The sequence below is a fragment of the Sturnira hondurensis genome, unplaced genomic scaffold, assembly GCF_014824575.4.
Source record: "Sturnira hondurensis isolate 20B ecotype Veracruz unplaced genomic scaffold, ASM1482457v3 Scaffold0016663, whole genome shotgun sequence".
Lineage (NCBI taxonomy): Eukaryota > Metazoa > Chordata > Mammalia > Chiroptera > Phyllostomidae > Sturnira > Sturnira hondurensis.
The window spans coordinates 7,169,401-7,187,001 of NW_028089294.1; the positions used below are offsets into that span (position 1 = coordinate 7,169,401).

General features: G+C 41.6%; 1 protein-coding gene across 1 annotated transcript in view; it reads right to left on the reverse strand.

Annotated features, from left to right (window-relative positions):
• Positions 1–16,535, reverse strand: part of STPG4 (sperm-tail PG-rich repeat containing 4) — a 36,282-nt gene extending 19,747 nt beyond the window's left edge. The window contains exons 1-5 of the mRNA XM_037066898.1: positions 16,448–16,535; positions 13,897–13,956; positions 12,530–12,787; positions 2,572–2,636; positions 2,077–2,131 (exon numbers count right to left, since the gene is read on the reverse strand). Of these exons, the coding sequence (XP_036922793.1) occupies positions 2,077–2,131; positions 2,572–2,636; positions 12,530–12,787; positions 13,897–13,956; positions 16,448–16,483 (474 nt within the window). The 5' untranslated portion in view covers positions 16,484–16,535. The remainder of the gene's footprint in view (positions 1–2,076; positions 2,132–2,571; positions 2,637–12,529; positions 12,788–13,896; positions 13,957–16,447) is intronic.
• Positions 16,536–17,601: the final 1,066 nt, after the last annotated feature.

Here is a 17,601-nt window from a genome sequence, read left to right on the forward strand (position 1 = left end):
CAGTATATTTGGTAGCTTAAAACAACAGAATTTATTCTCTCAAAGCTGTGGAACCCAGAAGTCCAAAATCAATTTCCTTGAGCAGAAATCAAGGTGTGGGCAGGGCTGTGTTCCCTCTGGAGACACCAGGGGAGAATCCATTCCCTGCCTCTACCAGCTTCCGGTGGCAGCTGTGTCCCTTGGCTGGTGGCCACATCACTCCAATCTCTGCCTCCTGGTCACATTGCTTTCTCTTCCTTTCTCAAATCTCCCTCTGCCTAGCTTTCCTCAGGACACATGATTACATTTAGGGCCCACCAGATAATCCAAGATAATGTCTCCATCTCAAGATCCTTAACATAATCACACTTGCAAAGTGTCTGCCATATAAGGTGACATTCATAGATGCTGACGATTCGGTTGTAGACACCTTTGGGAGCCATTATTTAGTGCACCACACCACCCGAATACAGGAAATTTTCAGTCAGCCTTTTGGTTTCTCTCACTTGAATGTTAGTGACATCAAAACTGTTTCACCTTTGTAGGAATCTGAATGTCTTAATTACCCATTCATGGCCTTTATCCGTTTTACTTTCCACTGATGGTTTTCCTGTAGGTTAAGAGAACTTTAGAAAAAACCATTAACCCTTTATCTACTATGTATATTGAAAATACTTTTCCTAATTTGCATTTTCCTATTAACTTGTTTATAGTTTGTTTTCTAATAGATACAAAAATTTTTAGTGTATGTAATCAAATCTAATACTTCTTTTCCTTTGTAATTCATCAATTGCTATTGCCAGAAAATCTGCCTTATCTTAAAATTAGATATATGCTAATATATGTTTTCCTAGTTTTGTGGTTTGAAAAGTATTTAATTATTTAATCAATATGGAATTTATTTTAATATGTGGTATAAAAAAGAACCTAACTTAATTTTTTGAAGTTATTTAACAATTGTCTAACATAAACTATCTCTTCCTTCCCCTATGTATTGTTATATGATCTTTCTCAAATATATAAATTTTATATATTCTGGTGTCTGCTTCTGCCCTCAGTTTTAGTATCTTAATTCCTCTTTCAGATGTTTGCTGTATCTCTCCTCCCCCTACTCCCAAGTTTCTAGTTACAAATAAATAACTATTGTCAGCCCTGGCTAGTGTAGCTCAGTGGATTGAGCTCGGGCCTGTGAAACACACGATCACAGTTCGATTCCCAGTCGGGGCACATGCCTGGGTTGCAGGCCAGTTCCCAGCAGGGACTCACGAGAGGCAACCATTGATATTTCTTTCCTTCTCTCCTTCCCTTCCCCTCTAAAGATAAATAAAAATTTTAAAAATACATTTAAAAAATAACTATTGTCCATCAAACTATCCCAAAATAACTCCACATTTTTCTCATTCTTTCTAAATGTTTACATAATTATTCATTTTTTAGCATTCTACTGGTCACTCACCTAAAAGGGTTCATTTTTATCATTATACATGTACATGTCTTCGGACATTTTCAGAAACAGGAAAGCACATTCACACTTTTGAAAGAAAAGAGCCTGGAGATACTTTTCCATGTTGCTAATACAGTGATCTAGTGAACGTCTCTGATGATCTTATTAATTAGTTAATTCAACAAACACTGTGTGTCACCCATTTTTCCAGGTGCGAGGTAGAAAGGACAAAAACAGACAATTCTCTCCAATTTCATGAAACTTACTTTTTAATGGGGGAGACTGACAGAAACAGGACAGACAGAAACGTAGATGTGATGAGTGTGTCGGACAGTGATGAGTTCTATGGAGAAAACAAATAAAGGAAGGGAGGGACAGGAAATTCGGAACAGGTGACTGGGGATGACCTCACCGAGCTACTATGAGTCAAGACCTAAAAAAGTAAAGAAGCCTTTACTTTTTTCCTGTAAACTAACAGAAATGGTTAATTTACATTGATATCCTTATTATGGCTTCAGGCGTACTTTAAATGGTTTAAATCAATTACATAATCATTCATTGCTTATCTACTTCAATGAGCAATGTGTTAATCTTGATATGGCAAAAGGCATCATTGCATATTTTAAACCTCAAATTCACCATGAGTTACTTACAGGAGTGAAGCAAGATGTTGGAAATCTCTGAACTGTAGAACGAAATACAAAGCTCCTATATTAAAAAAAGATATAATTTACTAAATTAATTTATTTTTAAAGATTTTTTAAAATTTATTTATTTTTAGAGAGGGAAAGGGAAGGAGAAAGGGAGAAAAACATTAATATGTAGTTGCCTTCACATACCCTGCAACTGGGTACCTGGCCCACAACCCAGGCACGTGCCCTGACTAGGAATCAAACCAGCAACCCCTTTGTTCACAGACTGGCACTCAATCCACTGAGCCACACCAGCCAGGGCAATTTCCCAAATTTATTTTTAATGTGAGGACCTTTCTTAATTTATTTGATATCTCTCATTAAATATTTTAAAATGCTAATCTGTATATAATGGGCATGAATGAGATTTAAAAGCCATCAGTATTGATTGTTGAGTATGTATGTAGAAAGGCACAAATGAAATTATTAAAAGCAACTTAATAAGTATATTATTACCTGGAAGCATACCTGGGAACTGGAGGAGGATGTACATCATACTGTCCTGGAGACAGCTGAATGGACTACACAAATGGACAAGCACACAGATAATAGGTTATTATAGGTCCTAAACTCACTTTTCTTATTAGCTATCATTCATAGTCCTCTATTTTATTACCATACAACATTATATCATTTATTATCTATTTTAATAGTGGAAACTATTAGCTTGCTGCAGCATTAGCCAAAATAATCCAATTAAACTGAACAAAAGACCTGAACAGACATTTTTCCATGGAAGACATATAATGGCCAATAGGTACGTGACAAGGGGCCGAACACCACTAACCATCAAGGAAATGCAATCAAAACCACAGTGTGATGCCACCTCACAACTGCCAGGACAGCTGTTATTAGAAAGACAAGAGATAACAAGTGTTGGTGAGGATGTGGAGAAAAGGGAACCCTTGTGCACTGTTGGTGGGAGTGTAAATGATACAGCCAATTTGAAAAATAGGTCCCTCAAAATATCAAAAACAAGGAGCAAAACGAGGGTCTGGAAGAGATCGCCACACTCCCACGCTCACTGCAGCATTACACACAGCAGCCATGCTATGGAGACCACCTGCATGCTCACTGACGGATGAGTGGACAATGAGAATAGGATATGTGAACGACGGAAATAAGTAAATATATATAAAATCCAGCCATAAAAAGGAAGGAAATCCTGCCTTTTGCAACAACATGGTTGAAGCTGGAGGGCATGGTGCCAAGGGAAATAAGCCAGACAAAGACAAATGCTGTTTTATATGACTTGATTCTGTGGAATCTAGAAAGTTTGTCCTCGTGAAACAAAGAGAATGGTGGTTGTCAAGGGCTGGGGTGGGGATGGAGGGTCTGATCAAAGGGCAAAAATGTCAGTTATAGGATAAGTTCCGGGACTACAATGTATAGCACGGGAGCAATAGTTGATGACACCGTATTTGTGTACTTGAAATTTGCTAAGAGAACAGATCTTACCGGTTCTCATCCACACAGGCAATGGTAACTATGTGAGGTGATGAAAGTGTTAATTAACTTGATTGTGGTTTATCGTTTCACAATGTAGACATAGACCAAATCATGACCTTGTATACCTTAAACATATACAGTTTTATTTCTCAATTATACCTCCATAGAGCTGGGGGGAGTACTTATATAAATCCAGCTAGGTGATCTAAAGGTGGTGAAGGCAATGAGATTTGAGTGGTGTTTTAAGGAAGACAGAACTGCCTTGAGGGGAGCAAGGGAGGGATTCTAAGGAGAATCACTGCAGGAGAGACTGCCTCTCTGCCCGTGGTCAGACTTGCTGCAAACTACTTGCATGGCTCCGTTGTCCCTAGGTTTATGGATACTAGCTCAGAGGTACAGGAAAGAAGGAGTGTAAGGATCTGGTAGGCACAGAGGCTGGGATATGTAAAGGAAGGGAGGGGGAGGAGGAGGCCCAATGAAGAGCCAGGAAAGACTGACAGGACCTCCAGAAATTCTTCTACTGAAGGAGCTGGGAGGAAGGCAATTAAATTACTAAGTCCCAGGAAGAATCCTTCCTGAAGTGAACAATCACTCTCTATTCTCCATTATTTTAAAAATCAGATTTAAAAATACAATATTGCCTTTGCCAAAAAGGAGGCATCCATATCCTGGCATTTTATGCCACATGCCAGTTCAGCTACCATATTTCACCCTGCTGCTTTCATGCACATATCGATACACAATTTTGAACACAGACGCAGACTTTTGTAGATACAGCGATAATAACGTAGATATAAATTTTATGACAAACTCCATACATTGTCCTGATGCACCTGTACCTTGTTACTTGTTCTCTTGACATAACGAACACCCAGAAAAAGCTGGTGTTTTTTATCCTCGTGTGGAAGCACAAAAGTGTGTTTTAAGCAGGGGGCTTTTGGGGCTGCAACATACTATTTCTTGCTTTTGATGATGGTTACATGGGTGTTTGCTTTCTATTTAGTTTATTTTTCTTAAAGAGTTTATTCATTTATTTTGAGAGCGGGGAGGGAGAGATACATTGATTAGGTGCCTCTCACATGCCCCCAGCTGGGAATCTGGCCTGCAACCCAGGCATGTACGCTGATGGGGAATTCAACCAGGGACCTCCTGGTTCGCAGGCCAGCACTCAGTCCACTGAGCCATGCCAGCTAGGGCTCTCTATTTACTTTACATAGTGTGTTATGCTTTATATGCTTGCTCCAGCACGCTTGCTCACTCTCGTGTACAGGAGAAAGAAGAGAACTGAGAAGTGAAAAAAAAAACCCCTTAAAGCAGCTGTTTATCCCTCTATACTCAGCAACCACAAAGAGTTTTAATTTTAAAAGTACTTATGGAAAAACTCTTAGACTGCATTAGTCTAGAGAGAAGCATTGGTTCCCATAGCTTCTGTATTTGTCCTACTTTACTTGGCATTGGCCATTCCTTGCTATTTAATATAACTGAGAGAAGGTTGACTTTTTTTCCATAAAGTCGTGACTAGTCAGCTGCCTTATGCAAGAGACTATTTCTCTGAACATTGCTGAACTTTTTGCAAAATATCTGCGTGGCTCTATTGTCCTTGGAGATTTTATATATACACATGCATTTTCCTAATTCCAAAATGTGTGTCTCAGTTCTTCATTTGTAATAGGGCTCAGAAATCTAGACAATGTGCCCATAAAAATACCTGATTCTAGTTATTGTTTCAATCCATGTTGATGAGGCACTCAGAAATCCTGCAATAGCTGCCCTGGCTGGTGTGGCTCAGTGGCCTGAGCACCAGCTTACAAACCAAAGGGTTGCTGGTTCAATTCCCAGTCAGGGCACATACCTGAGTTGTGGGCCAGGTCCCTGGTAGGGGGTGCTCGGAGAGGCAACCACACATTGATGTTTCTCTCCCTCTCTTCCTCCTTCCTTTCCCCTCTGTCTAAAAATAAATAAAGTCTTTTTTAAAAAAAAAGAAATCTTGCAATAACTTAGAGCCTTACAACATGGAAGGATGGTATTGGTGTGGATACTTAGTTCGGTTCTGTTGTACCAACACCATTAATGTCAGAGAACAGGACTAAGTGAAAAAAACCTAACCCTACTTTTTAGGCTCTTTGCATGACGACATTTTGAGAACCCAGATCCACGAGTAGGTAGGAGAGAGGGGAGCATTTTCACTGCGTCAGAAGCCCTGTCAGAATGACCGTTAGGGGGATGCAGCCAAAGGGCCAGCAGGTACAACACCTTTAGGCACTATTGATAGAACTTTCAAGTGCACCTCCTTTCTGGGAAGCAAAGTCTTTGGTGTTGTATGGAAATGTCACCGAGTCACTGCTAAAACTTTTTTATGGAATGAGAACTAGACAACATAGGACTTGCTCAAAATGAAGCATGCCTGGTGATACTGCTCTTAACTTTGCCAGTACCTGGTAGTTTCCATCAGTCCCAAATGAACTAAGAATTACAAGTGGGTCCCAATCCCTGAGATATGTTCTTTCAAAAAAGAAAGGTATCCATCTTTCAAAATCCATTTTTTTCTTTTTAAAAATATTTTATGTAGTTAGTTTTAGAGAAAAGGGAAGGAAAAGAGAAAGAAAGGGAGAGAAACATCAATATGTAGTTGCCTCGAGTGTTCCCCTAACTGGGGACCTGGCCCGAAATCTAGGCATGTGCCCTGATTGGGAATCGAACCAACGACCCTTTGGATCACAGAGGGGTGGCCAATCCACTGAGCCACACTAGCCAGGGCATCAAAATCCATTTTCATTTGCCACTTTCTTCACATCTTTGTATGTGGCATTAGTGCTTTATCTTGCACTTGCTCTTTGGGAATTCACCCTCAAAAGTATCTGCTAAATGAGCCAATTTTTAGGGTCCCTTTTCCATTTAAATGGTGTTCTTGGTACAATGAAATGCTCCATCATATCTATGTTTTGCTCTTCATTATCCCAACATTTAAGTCTTGAGTTCCCTACATATTACTTGCCAGACTAGTCTCGGGCACCTGGTTTCTCTCTGTTGTTACCTTGCTGAATGAAAAACCATACTGTTGAAAATCCCTTCAGTTGTTATTTTACCATGGAGCACTTCCAAATGAGTGTGTCTTTAGAGATGTCATCATCATCACAGCTCTAAATACCACTATCAAAGACCAATGAACTGGCAAGATCCAGTGGGAAGACCTTGAGGTGGGAGTAGGGGTGGCAATTCAGGGAGCTTCCAGCAGGCCAGTAGGGCAGGAGAGTGAGAGGGAGCAGTAAAACATGAGGTCTGGAATGAAGCCCGTTCACAGTAGGACCGCTGACCCTGAGAGCAGCCACTCAGAGATAGCACAAAGATTTAAACCCAGCAGGTTCTCAGTCAGGAGGCAGGTGGGGGGTTGCCCTCCAGGGAACACTTGGCAATGCCTGGAGACAGTGTTGTTGTTACAACTGGGGGCGGGGGAGGGGGGGGATAGCTAATGGCATCTAATTATCCAGGAATGCTGCTAAACATGCTACAAAGCACAGAACAGTCCCCCACAACAAAGAATTATCCTGTCCAAAATGTCAGTAGGGCAAATGCTGAGAAATCCTGAATCAGACATATAAGTGGAGAATTCAAAAAGCAGTTGGGTATACAAGTCTGGAATTCAAGAGAGAAGTCTGGGCAGGAGGTGTAATTTGGAAATCACAAAAAGATGGTCTTCAAAGCTGAGACTGAATGAGATCACCAGGGGAGTGAGTGTAGATGGGAAAATGTCTGGGTGTCAGGAGCACTCTCATGAGAGGTCAGGGAGAAGGGGCTGAACAGGCAAAAAGGCTGAGGAGAAAAAATAAGCCCTGGATGGTGTGTCTCAGTGGACTGAGTGCTGGCCTGCGAACCAAAGGGTCACAGGTTACATTCCCAGTCAGGCCACATGCCTGGGTTGTGGGCCAGGTTCCCCAATGGGGGCAGCATGAGAGGCAACCACACACTGATGTTGCTCTCCTTCTCTTTCTCCCTCCTTTCCCCTCTGTCTAAAAAATGAATAAATAAACCCTTTTTAAAAAGAAAAAGAAACAATGAGGACTGAGGAGGAGGTGTCAGGGATTTGGAAAGAGATGTGAGATAAAGCCAGCCAGCAAGTGGGAGAATAAACAGACTAGAGAAGTCCATTCAGTGGCCATGTGAGGTGAAGACTATGAAATGAGGCCAGTCATTCAGCGACCTAGATGAAGGCACAAAGTTCTCAAAGAGTTAGATTTAACCAGGTTTGTGTCTTTGCCAAATAAGACAGATATACATACCATCAGGGGTAAGGGAATTGAGGGGGTATGCAGGGAGTAACTCTGATGACTAACTACGGGATTTAAGCTTTTCAAGGAAGAAAAACACCAGGAAGTTGAGAGACTGTGTAAAGGTAGTGGGATCAATGGATTATAAATTGGGGGGAACAGAAAAATTTGTATATCCGGGGTACTACAGTGAATGAGGCTGAACACCAGGAATGATCAGAGTGGGTACATGCAGTTGTGACCACGCAGGGTTGAAATGATAAGTCTGGAAAAAAATCTAAGAAGTGAGTTGCTGAAGTAGAGGAGAATTCAAGAAACTGAGAAGCGAGATTGTTAGAAGATAACCCACAGGTGTACGGCAATTATGACAGGAGTAATGGACAGACTGACAGGTAGCAAAGGGAGCTAAAATCATCCATAAATAAGGAGGGTGAGACCTAGGGTTGGTGGATGATTGCAACAATGGGGAAAAACATGTTACAAAACCATGTACGAGATCTGTCTGGAAAAAGTCCAGCTGTTGTTACTATAGTGAGAACAGTTTGCATGGCATCCATGTAATACCCAGCAGCCAAGGAGAGTGGACTGGAAAGTGCAAACATGAACAATGATGACCCTGCTGTACCAGTCAGTGGGGGCGGTGGACCCCTTTGAGTGAGTGAGCATGTGCACTGTGTGGCCATCGCATTCAAAATGACTGAGCGAGTAGGGCAACAAATTTGCATCAAATTTTGAATTAAGCTTGAACATTCCTCTGCAGAAACTATTTGGATGATTCAGGAAGCTTTCCAGGGCAACGCAATGAGTGCAGTGCAAATAAAAGTGTGGCACAAATGCTTCAAAGATAGTAAAGAATCTGTTGAAAGCGACCCACATTCTGGAAGGCCTGCAACAAGCAAAACACCTGAGACTGTTGAATGCGTATGGGCAGCAATCAACAAAGATCAGTGACTGACAGTGTGAGAACTAGATGCTGATCTGGGGATTCCAAACACTACCGAGTCTGAGATTTTGACGCAGGATCTTGGCATGAAGTGTGTCATGGTAAAATTCAATCTATGGCTTCTGCTACCAGAGCAGAAGGAACATCTTGCTGCAGCTGCTAATGACTTGATTCAAACCACTACCAATGAACCAGATTTCCTCAAGAAGATCATAACTGGAGACGAATCGTGGGTCTGTGGCTATGATCTGGAAATAAAGGCCTAGTAGTTCCAGTGGAAGTTGCCTGGTTCTCCACGCCCGAAGAAGGTGTAACAGCAATTCACAGCAAGATCAAGACCAGGTTAACTGTGTTTTTTGATTGGGAAGGTGCTGTCCATCACAAGCATGCTCCTCCAAGCCAAACAATTAATAAGGAGTTACTACCTATATGTTCTTCAACAGTTAAGAGATGCAATACAACAAAAACAGCCACACCTATGGGCAACTGGTGATTGGCAGCTCCATCACGACGACATACCCACCCATTCATGCATCACATCTTGTGCAGAGTTTTTTGGCAAAATCTCAAATCACCCTGGTGATTCAGCGCCCCTATAGCACAGATTAGGTGCCTTGCAACTTCTGGATTTTCCCAGAACCAAAATCACCTTTGAAAGGAACAAGAGTTCAGACCATCAGTGTGATTCAGGAAAACACAAGGCAGCAGATGGCAATTCTAACAAAGAATTTTGCAGAGTATTTTGAACAGTAGAAGAGACACTGTATGAGGTCCCACGGTGCCTACTTCAAAGAGGACTGAGGTGTCATTGTCCAATATACAGTGTTTCTTATATCTTGTATCTTCTTTAATAAATGCCTTTCTCATAGTATGAGGCTGGAATTTTTCCTGGACAGACCTTGTTGTATACGTGGAGAAAGCTGGGCCCACTTTTGTGCGTACTTATATATCCTACAAAAAAGTGTATTATTTCTCTGATAAGATAAAGCTGTTGTAAAAATTGTAGGGCCATCTCAAATACTGTTTTTTTTTTAATTAAAGGTATTGGAGTGACATTGGTTAGTAAGATTATACAGGTTTCAAGAATACAATTCTATCCTATATCATCTGTATATTGCACTGTGTGCCTACCACCCAAAGTCAAATCACCCTCTGTCACCGCACATTTGGGCCTCTTTACCTCCCCCGACACACACACATTCAAATATACATACAGATGATTCTTTGATACAGATTCTCTAGTTGAGTTACAAGCTTCAGAATCAGGGTGTTACAATAGTAAAAACTTTCTTACAAATAATAAACAACCCTAGTGAGGTATAAAGTGAATATTCTCCTAAAAATCATGAAGCTTGAGAGAATATCATTCTCTTTTTTCCCAATCTTCACCCAAGCATATGTTTATTGGTTTTACAGAGAGAAGAAGGTGGAGAGAAAGAGAAACGTTGATGTGAGAGAGAATTGGTTACCTCCCATACGTGCCCCAACGAGGGACTGAACCCGCAACCTAGGTATGTGCCCTGACCAGGAATTGAACCCACAACCTTTTGTTATATGGGACGACACTCCAACCAACTGAGCCACTAGGGCAGGGCTTATTCTGACTTAACAAATAATAGTAATGTATACTATATCTTCCTCAAAGTCAAATTATTACTTTACTGAGTTCTGTCATTTAAAAAAAAAAAAGAGTTACGAGTTTTCCTGGTGAGTAAACAATGTTACATCTAGATGTCTTTCCTCTTGTGAACATTTTTCTTTGAAACAGAAAGTTAGGAAAACATTGAATTCTCCCAGTTGCTGAAGCTCAATCCTTTGTGGGAGGTGGAGAGAGAGAGAGAGGAGAAAGAAAAGAAACGAAAAATATGTTTTCGGGCTTTATCCATGGGCAAAACCTGGGTAAGCCAAATTCTTTTGGTCTTTTAAACCTTTAGATTTTGCCTAATACCAACCTTCTGTGTTTTCTTCTTTCAACAATGAGCCTTGGCCTACCCTCAGAAACCCCTAAAACAAGACAAAATGAAGCCGAAGGGAAGTAAATGATGGTGGGGAATGAGGAAGAATGATTTGGCATTGGATGTGGCCAAGACGATTTCACATGAAGCGTGGTGTCCCGATACCAAGCCATAAAAGTTTAAGCCTGATTTAGTGCTTGTATTCATCCACTGAAGTGAAGAGGATAAGCTTTCCCCATTGAACTTTTATCATTCCGTCCTGTTGCAAAGCCGTAATTTGCAAAGCAGTAATCTGCAAAGCAGTAAGATGGGTTGGCACATGGGATACAGCGTGCACTCAACCCACAGAAAAATTCCTGTCCACCGTAATAACCACACTCTTTCGTATCTAATTGCCTTCCAACTGCAAAGCATTTCTTCTCAGATTATCGCAATGATATTTTCATAGGTCGTGAAGACCGATATTATTACTAGTTTCCTTATAAGCAGGGGATGTTAAGGCCCAAACTCATGAGTAACAAAGTCCAAGTCGCAACTCTGTCCCTTGAACAGGGACTTGACAGTGCTATGCCGCTCTGTTGACACACAGCTCTTGGACGCCACCCATCCAAACCCCGCCCCTTGTGTATGGCCAGAGCCACAGGGTAGGTTGGAAAGAGCAATGAATTTGGGTTCAGAAGCCCTCAGTTAAAAGTACTACCTCCACTACTAATTCACTACGTACCTCTGAACAAGTTACTTAGTCTCTATTCACCTCAGTTTACTTTCATGTAAAATGGAGATAACATCTGCTCTGCCCATTTCAGAATGCTTGGGAAGAACTGCTGAGAGACTATGTATAGAAGCTCACAGTCATCTATTAAGAGCCCCATAAATGTCACGTATTATTCGAGGTCCAGCTTGAGTCCTATTCCACCCAGGGAACCCTCCAACCTTTCAATCCAGCCTACACTGAACTCTTTTGGCATTTCCTGCTACACTATTTATCTCAGCATTGACTACATTTGCGCTTGTATTATTACTCGAGTATTTCTGGTTCAGGATCATCTTCCCTCCACAGAGCCTAGCACAGCGCCATAGGCATAGCAGTGCTCCGTACTGTCAACGTCATGAATGAACTGGTGGAGCTGAGAGTGGAATCTTACCTTCCTGGTACCATGGTGCTCACTCCTACAAGAAACTTTGGAAAAAGCTTTCCTATGGTGTATAGGTATATTCATGCTCTAATAAGGCTACCTACTCACTGAAAAGCACAGTTTTCTCTTTAAAAGAAGAGAGTACACTGTGTAAACCGCTTAAAGAGACAAGAAGCATGGCCCAGACACAGATAAGATCCTAGAGGCTCCCCCATTGGGGGAGTCCTGTGGAAGTTCCCTCCAGAGGGGACGTTCCCCCAGGTCCTTTCCTGTATGAGAGGAGGCTTCACAGGGAAAAATCTCGCTGGACATACAGGGTCCGGAAGGAGTAACGCCTGCTTGAGTGTGGTTAGTAGGGTATGGGTGTAATAATTTATAGTTTTAATCGGAACATTTCACCCTAAAATGTTATATGGTGTGCTTGAGTGTGATATTATTCTGTTACAGGATTACATGCTTACGGTTTTGTAATTAAAAGGGGGCATTATCTGCGTCAGACCCTGTATTTGCAAATTAGGCAGGCCTTGTGTGACTTTCTGTGGCAAACAAGGCATCCTAAAGGCCGTTAATTTCTCCTGGGAAAGATCTACTCTGAGTTACACAGAATAGTTTCTCCAGGGCTCTTGAGAGCCTTCCCACCCGAGCCCATTGTTAGTAGCACTTTACCTGATCGTACAAACCCAGAGTGCTGGGGCCTGACCGCGGTTTGTCTTTGAACGAGTAAGTGGCCACTTGCTTCTTCAACAGGTCCAAGAAGTTAGGAGGCATGTACAGAGGAAGGTCATTCAGTATTGGATTGTTTCTGTGCACAAGAGGTGGTTTTTTTCTTCCTTCATTTTTAAAATTATAGGTTGTGGCCACTGGATTTAATAGGGATTCTTCAAGAAAAGTTTTCAAGTGGTAAGTGCCAGGGATAGGAGTGGTCTGTGGAAAATTAACATCACTTTTCAGGGCAGTGTGTAAACAGGCAACATCTCCAAAAGCAGCATTCTTGGAACGGTCACTCCTAAGTGGCATTTCTCTTTGTCTTAACGTTTAATAAAATTTTACCGAACTACAGTAAATGCTCTGGACAGAATTATATTTCAAGAGAATCATGATTATTTCCATTCTGAGACAACTACTGAGTTATTATAGCAAACGGATTATGGCCATCATTGAAGTTTTAACTTCTCAAAAAATAGCTTCATGGATACTCAAACTTGAGATTCAATTCGAAAATAAGTTCCAGGCCTCTAGTGAGACCACTCAGGATGTTTCTTGACTAAATAAAAGTTATCCTGCCTCTGCTTAGTAGATGCTACATGTTCCTGTCTTGCCCTCACGTGGGAAGCTAGAGGATAATAACACGAAGTGGAGGATGAATTGGCAAAGCATATTGTCTAATTGGTCCAGTAAGGGATTTGGTATTTTCAAATCCCAAACCACAATGCAGCTAAATGGCCAAACCTGAAGATTTAGTCACTGCTGCTCTCGTGGCCCTCTTTCCACTGAGTACTCAGCTCAGGTGCCCTTTTAACCAGAGTTCAGCTCCAAGAAGGCTTTGGCCCACGGGGCCCTTCTGTTATTGCAGGGTGTGGATCGGAAATATTTCTACAATATAGAAAAAGGCCTCTTGAGAAGGGGATCTTTTGGTCATTTTATTTTCATATACTACCCCCTCACTTTCATATGCGGACCATGTTAATGAATGAAAGTTATCACAGGCTCTCTGCCACCTAAGATAAAAACCGAAACCCAGAAACCTCTCCGTAATGAATGCTTTTTTCTTTCTCATGTAATATTGCCAAGCTCATCAACTGGGTTGGTATTATCCAGACATTCTGTAATGCAACGAGATTTCTAGCATTGTTTTACTTTTCCAAGCTTTTAAATTAAGAATTTAGTTTCTCATTCACTTGCTAAAATTAAAATTACAAGTATAAAGTAGGGCCCACTATTTTATTACAAATGAAGTATTAGTGACTTGAACGCAAGGCTGATTAAAATATTAATGGAATAATATAAATAGAAAAGAATGAAAATGTACATACTGTTAATGTGGATCTCCACCATCTTTCTCTTTCAAAAGATGATGTCTTCTGGGTTGGTTTCTATTAACAAACATAAAATATGCTTATTCATTTGAGAGGCAATTCCCTAGAAGTATAATTTTTAAACAACTTGCTTGAATTAATTAATACCTGCACCAAATTGGTCAGCCTGAATTAAAATAAAAGCTACCTTATGTCAATTTTGCCTGTAATATTTCTTTCAATGGCTACTTTTATCATTTTAGGTGCTTTTTAAATACCTAAATTCCCTTTGGGGGAATTAGGACAATAAACATTCCCATCTGACAGAGATGCCATAAGGGTAATTAGATGTGACAAAATCGGGTGTTCTTGGGAAGAGACGAGCTGTGTCTATCCAAAATTGCATTATCATAATTGCTGTTAAGATTTCTGGCTCAGTTCTTCTGTCCACGTTAGTAGGCAAGGAGAGCTGGTCCTCCGATGAGAAGGAATGGGGGACAGCGCAGATTCTGGTGCCAGGGACTGTGTGGATATTACGCTCTTAGATGTTCCAGGTGCTTTAGAAAACCTCAAGGTAAAAGAGAATAACGAGGGAAAGGAGCCCCCACCTTCTCTCTGATAACACCCCAACCCGCAGACAAAGCCCTTGGTGCCGCGTTCACCACTGACAGTGAGCAACTCTCTTGGGCTGGTTTGGTGATTGTGATTTCAGGTCTGTCACTCTTGCTACTTGTGTACGTTCAAAGGGAGGAGAGAAAATATATGACAATCACTTTCACTTATCTGATTTTTACTTCTAGCAGGTAAATGTAGGCAGCAGCGGTCTCTGTAGGTGATCTCTGTCCTGCACCTGGACAGCAAAAGACTCCCCACATTCAAACCCAAGAGGAAAATGGGAATCTCTAATGAAGCACTGTGTGCATTTATGAATATTAATGAGTAAAAACTGCTTGGATTGTTTACCCTAAAAAAAAAGATTTATGGCTCAGGTGATTGTGCTGGGAACTTAAGGTCAAAGTGCGGTAGTCATCAGATTAACATAGTATTGGGCTAAAAATTCCTGGAGATGAGGCAAACGTTGGCCAATTGCCATTTCCTAGATCTATATACATTATCAAATATGTATCATATAAATATGGTATAGCCAGTTCTCTCAGTTTATCCAGCTAGCTATGACACAGAAGAGTCAGAATGATAGCGGAACCAGACAGACTTGGCTTTGAACTCCAGCTCTGCCACTTACTACCTAAGAGCACTAGGCAAATTACTTACCCTTTAGGAGCCTCTGCTTCCTCTTTGGAGCATAAAATAAGGCATAGGGTCGGCAGAAGAATAAGGCATTGTACATGTAAACACTTGTGCCCACAACCAGAGCCCAATAATAAATGGGAACTTTTATATTTAACATCTCATCTGCCAAGCTGAGCAGATTATTTTGGTATTCTTCAGTCTCCAAGGATGCTTTTGTCTTCTGTAATAACTACTCTATACCCTTTTATTATTTTTCCACATCTGATTCAGTCTCACTGTTAACACAGTTGTTCAGGGTTTTTTGTTTTCCTTTTGTGCTACTCCTACGAGGTAAAATCATTAAATTTTTGACTTCTACTTTCATTTATAATGCTTTTATTAGTAGTATGAAACATGGGTTATCTCAAGGATCAATGCATTAAAAATAACAAAGAATTGAATCAGCAAAGCTGATATAATTCATTGTTCTTGTCTAGCAACTTATATCCACTCTATTTGTAAGTACCCCAGAGCTTTATTTTTACTATGAACTACGAGCATTTCTCTGAAAAACATTGTTTCATACACACTAATTTCAATTTCTTCCTAGATATCCCCTTTATTAGATTTATACTGAATGTTCTCTGTTGTACATTCCTAGTTACAGAAATCGAACTTTCCCAGGCATGTCAAGACAGGTCTCCCACCTTTACCTGGGCCAGGAAAATGAGTTGGGAAGGACAAGGGAGAAGTAAACATGATATATCCAAAGGAAGGTAACTGGCAGCTGCTGTTTTGTTTTGCCCAAGGCAGGTGATCTGAACTCCACCCATCCACCCTTTCAAATTAGCTTTAGGGGTGAATCACTTTACGAAAGATAAACTAAACATCCCTCAATCATTAAAAACTAAACGAAGGTAGTTTAAAATACTTTATACACACTAAACTCAAAAGCCATACCCATAGACAAAAGAAAAAAATTTCTCTGAACAGGGGAAAACGAAAGAAATCTAATCACCCTATTAAAGCAGTTGTCCCAGGCTTTAGCAGTAGGGAGGGGATAAACACAGAAAACGAGGGGGTGGGGCAAATCAGGATAAGGAAGAAGGGCGGAGGAAATAAAACGAAATGGAGCGCTAATAAAGATCAGAAGAAGGGACCGAAAGGTGATGAGAACAGATGAGAGAGAACAGGAGGGGTGCACAGGCCCCAGATTAGAGACGTGGGATTTGGCGCTGAAGAGCAGGACGAAGGGAAACGGTAGTTGGGAGCACCAGGGGTGGGCTTCGGTACCCAGGCCAGGACCACCTAACCGCCAAGCCCCAGAGCCTTCTCTTACTGCAGTGGCAGTGATGGGGATGACTGGGTAGCCCATTTCGACCTCCTCAGTCCTTAAGCCAAGACTGGTGTCTGGTTGCCAGGAGACACCTCCGGCCACCCGCTCCCGCTCCCGAGCGTGTGCAGGGGACCAGTTTAGTCTTTCTCCAATGGTGGGGGAAGGGAGGTGGGCACAGACTTTGAAGCCCCGCGCACTCAGCGTCACGCAGAGACTTAGCCTCGTGCAGAAACACACACCTGCGGAGTTGTCAGAAAGCCCTCAGGGAAGTGTCTGCACCAAGACTTTTACAGAGGCTTTGTGAAGACTTGAGCTTGCCATCATCGATATCAAGCCCTTTCCTAAGTCAGGGGCAATCCCATACCCTCCCCCGTGGGAAGGGCAGAATGCTGGGTAGGCATACTTAGTTTTAATGCAAAAATGGGCCTTGACAACCACTTTCTAAGATTGCTTGTAAGTTCCTTCAAATGAAAATTGTGTAGGTGTCGCTTCTCCTGCCTGAAGTGTAGTGAGCACTAGACCCAAGAGGCTTCGCTGTGAAACCATGGGCCACCTTTTCCTACCTGTACAGACCCTTTTCCTTTCCTCCTCTCTTGATGTAGCAACTCAACCGACATTCGCATCTTTAAAAACAAACCCTCCCCTCAACCTTAGATACTTTAATTTCTCACAACCCTATGAAGTAGATTATCAGTCCCATTGTGTGAATGAGGGGAGAGACTTCCTTGGACGATTTGATCAGCATTTAATCAGCAGTGGCCGAGTTCAAATCCAGGTCTGACTCCAGTACCCCAGGTCCAACCCCAGTGAAATTTCTGCTTTTACAAACTTTCAAGAGTAGACTCAATTCTTTCACTTCCCATATTTTCCTAAAGCCCATCTTAGTCTGACATATACATACAACTGCCCATTAAAATTGCACTTGCTAAACCAACCAGCGACCCATCCAATGGCTCAGTCCAGTGGACATTTTTCAGCTCTTAGCTTTACCTCCAGTTGTCATTGCTGCAGATTACCCCGCTCCCTCACTCCTGAATCCGTCCTCCCCCGACTATGGAACTTGAAAGTTTGCTGCCACTTGCTGTGACGTGTGCTTCTTTGTCCACCTCCCCAACATGACTGAGTAGAATGTTCAGACCCAAGCACAATGTTTAGTA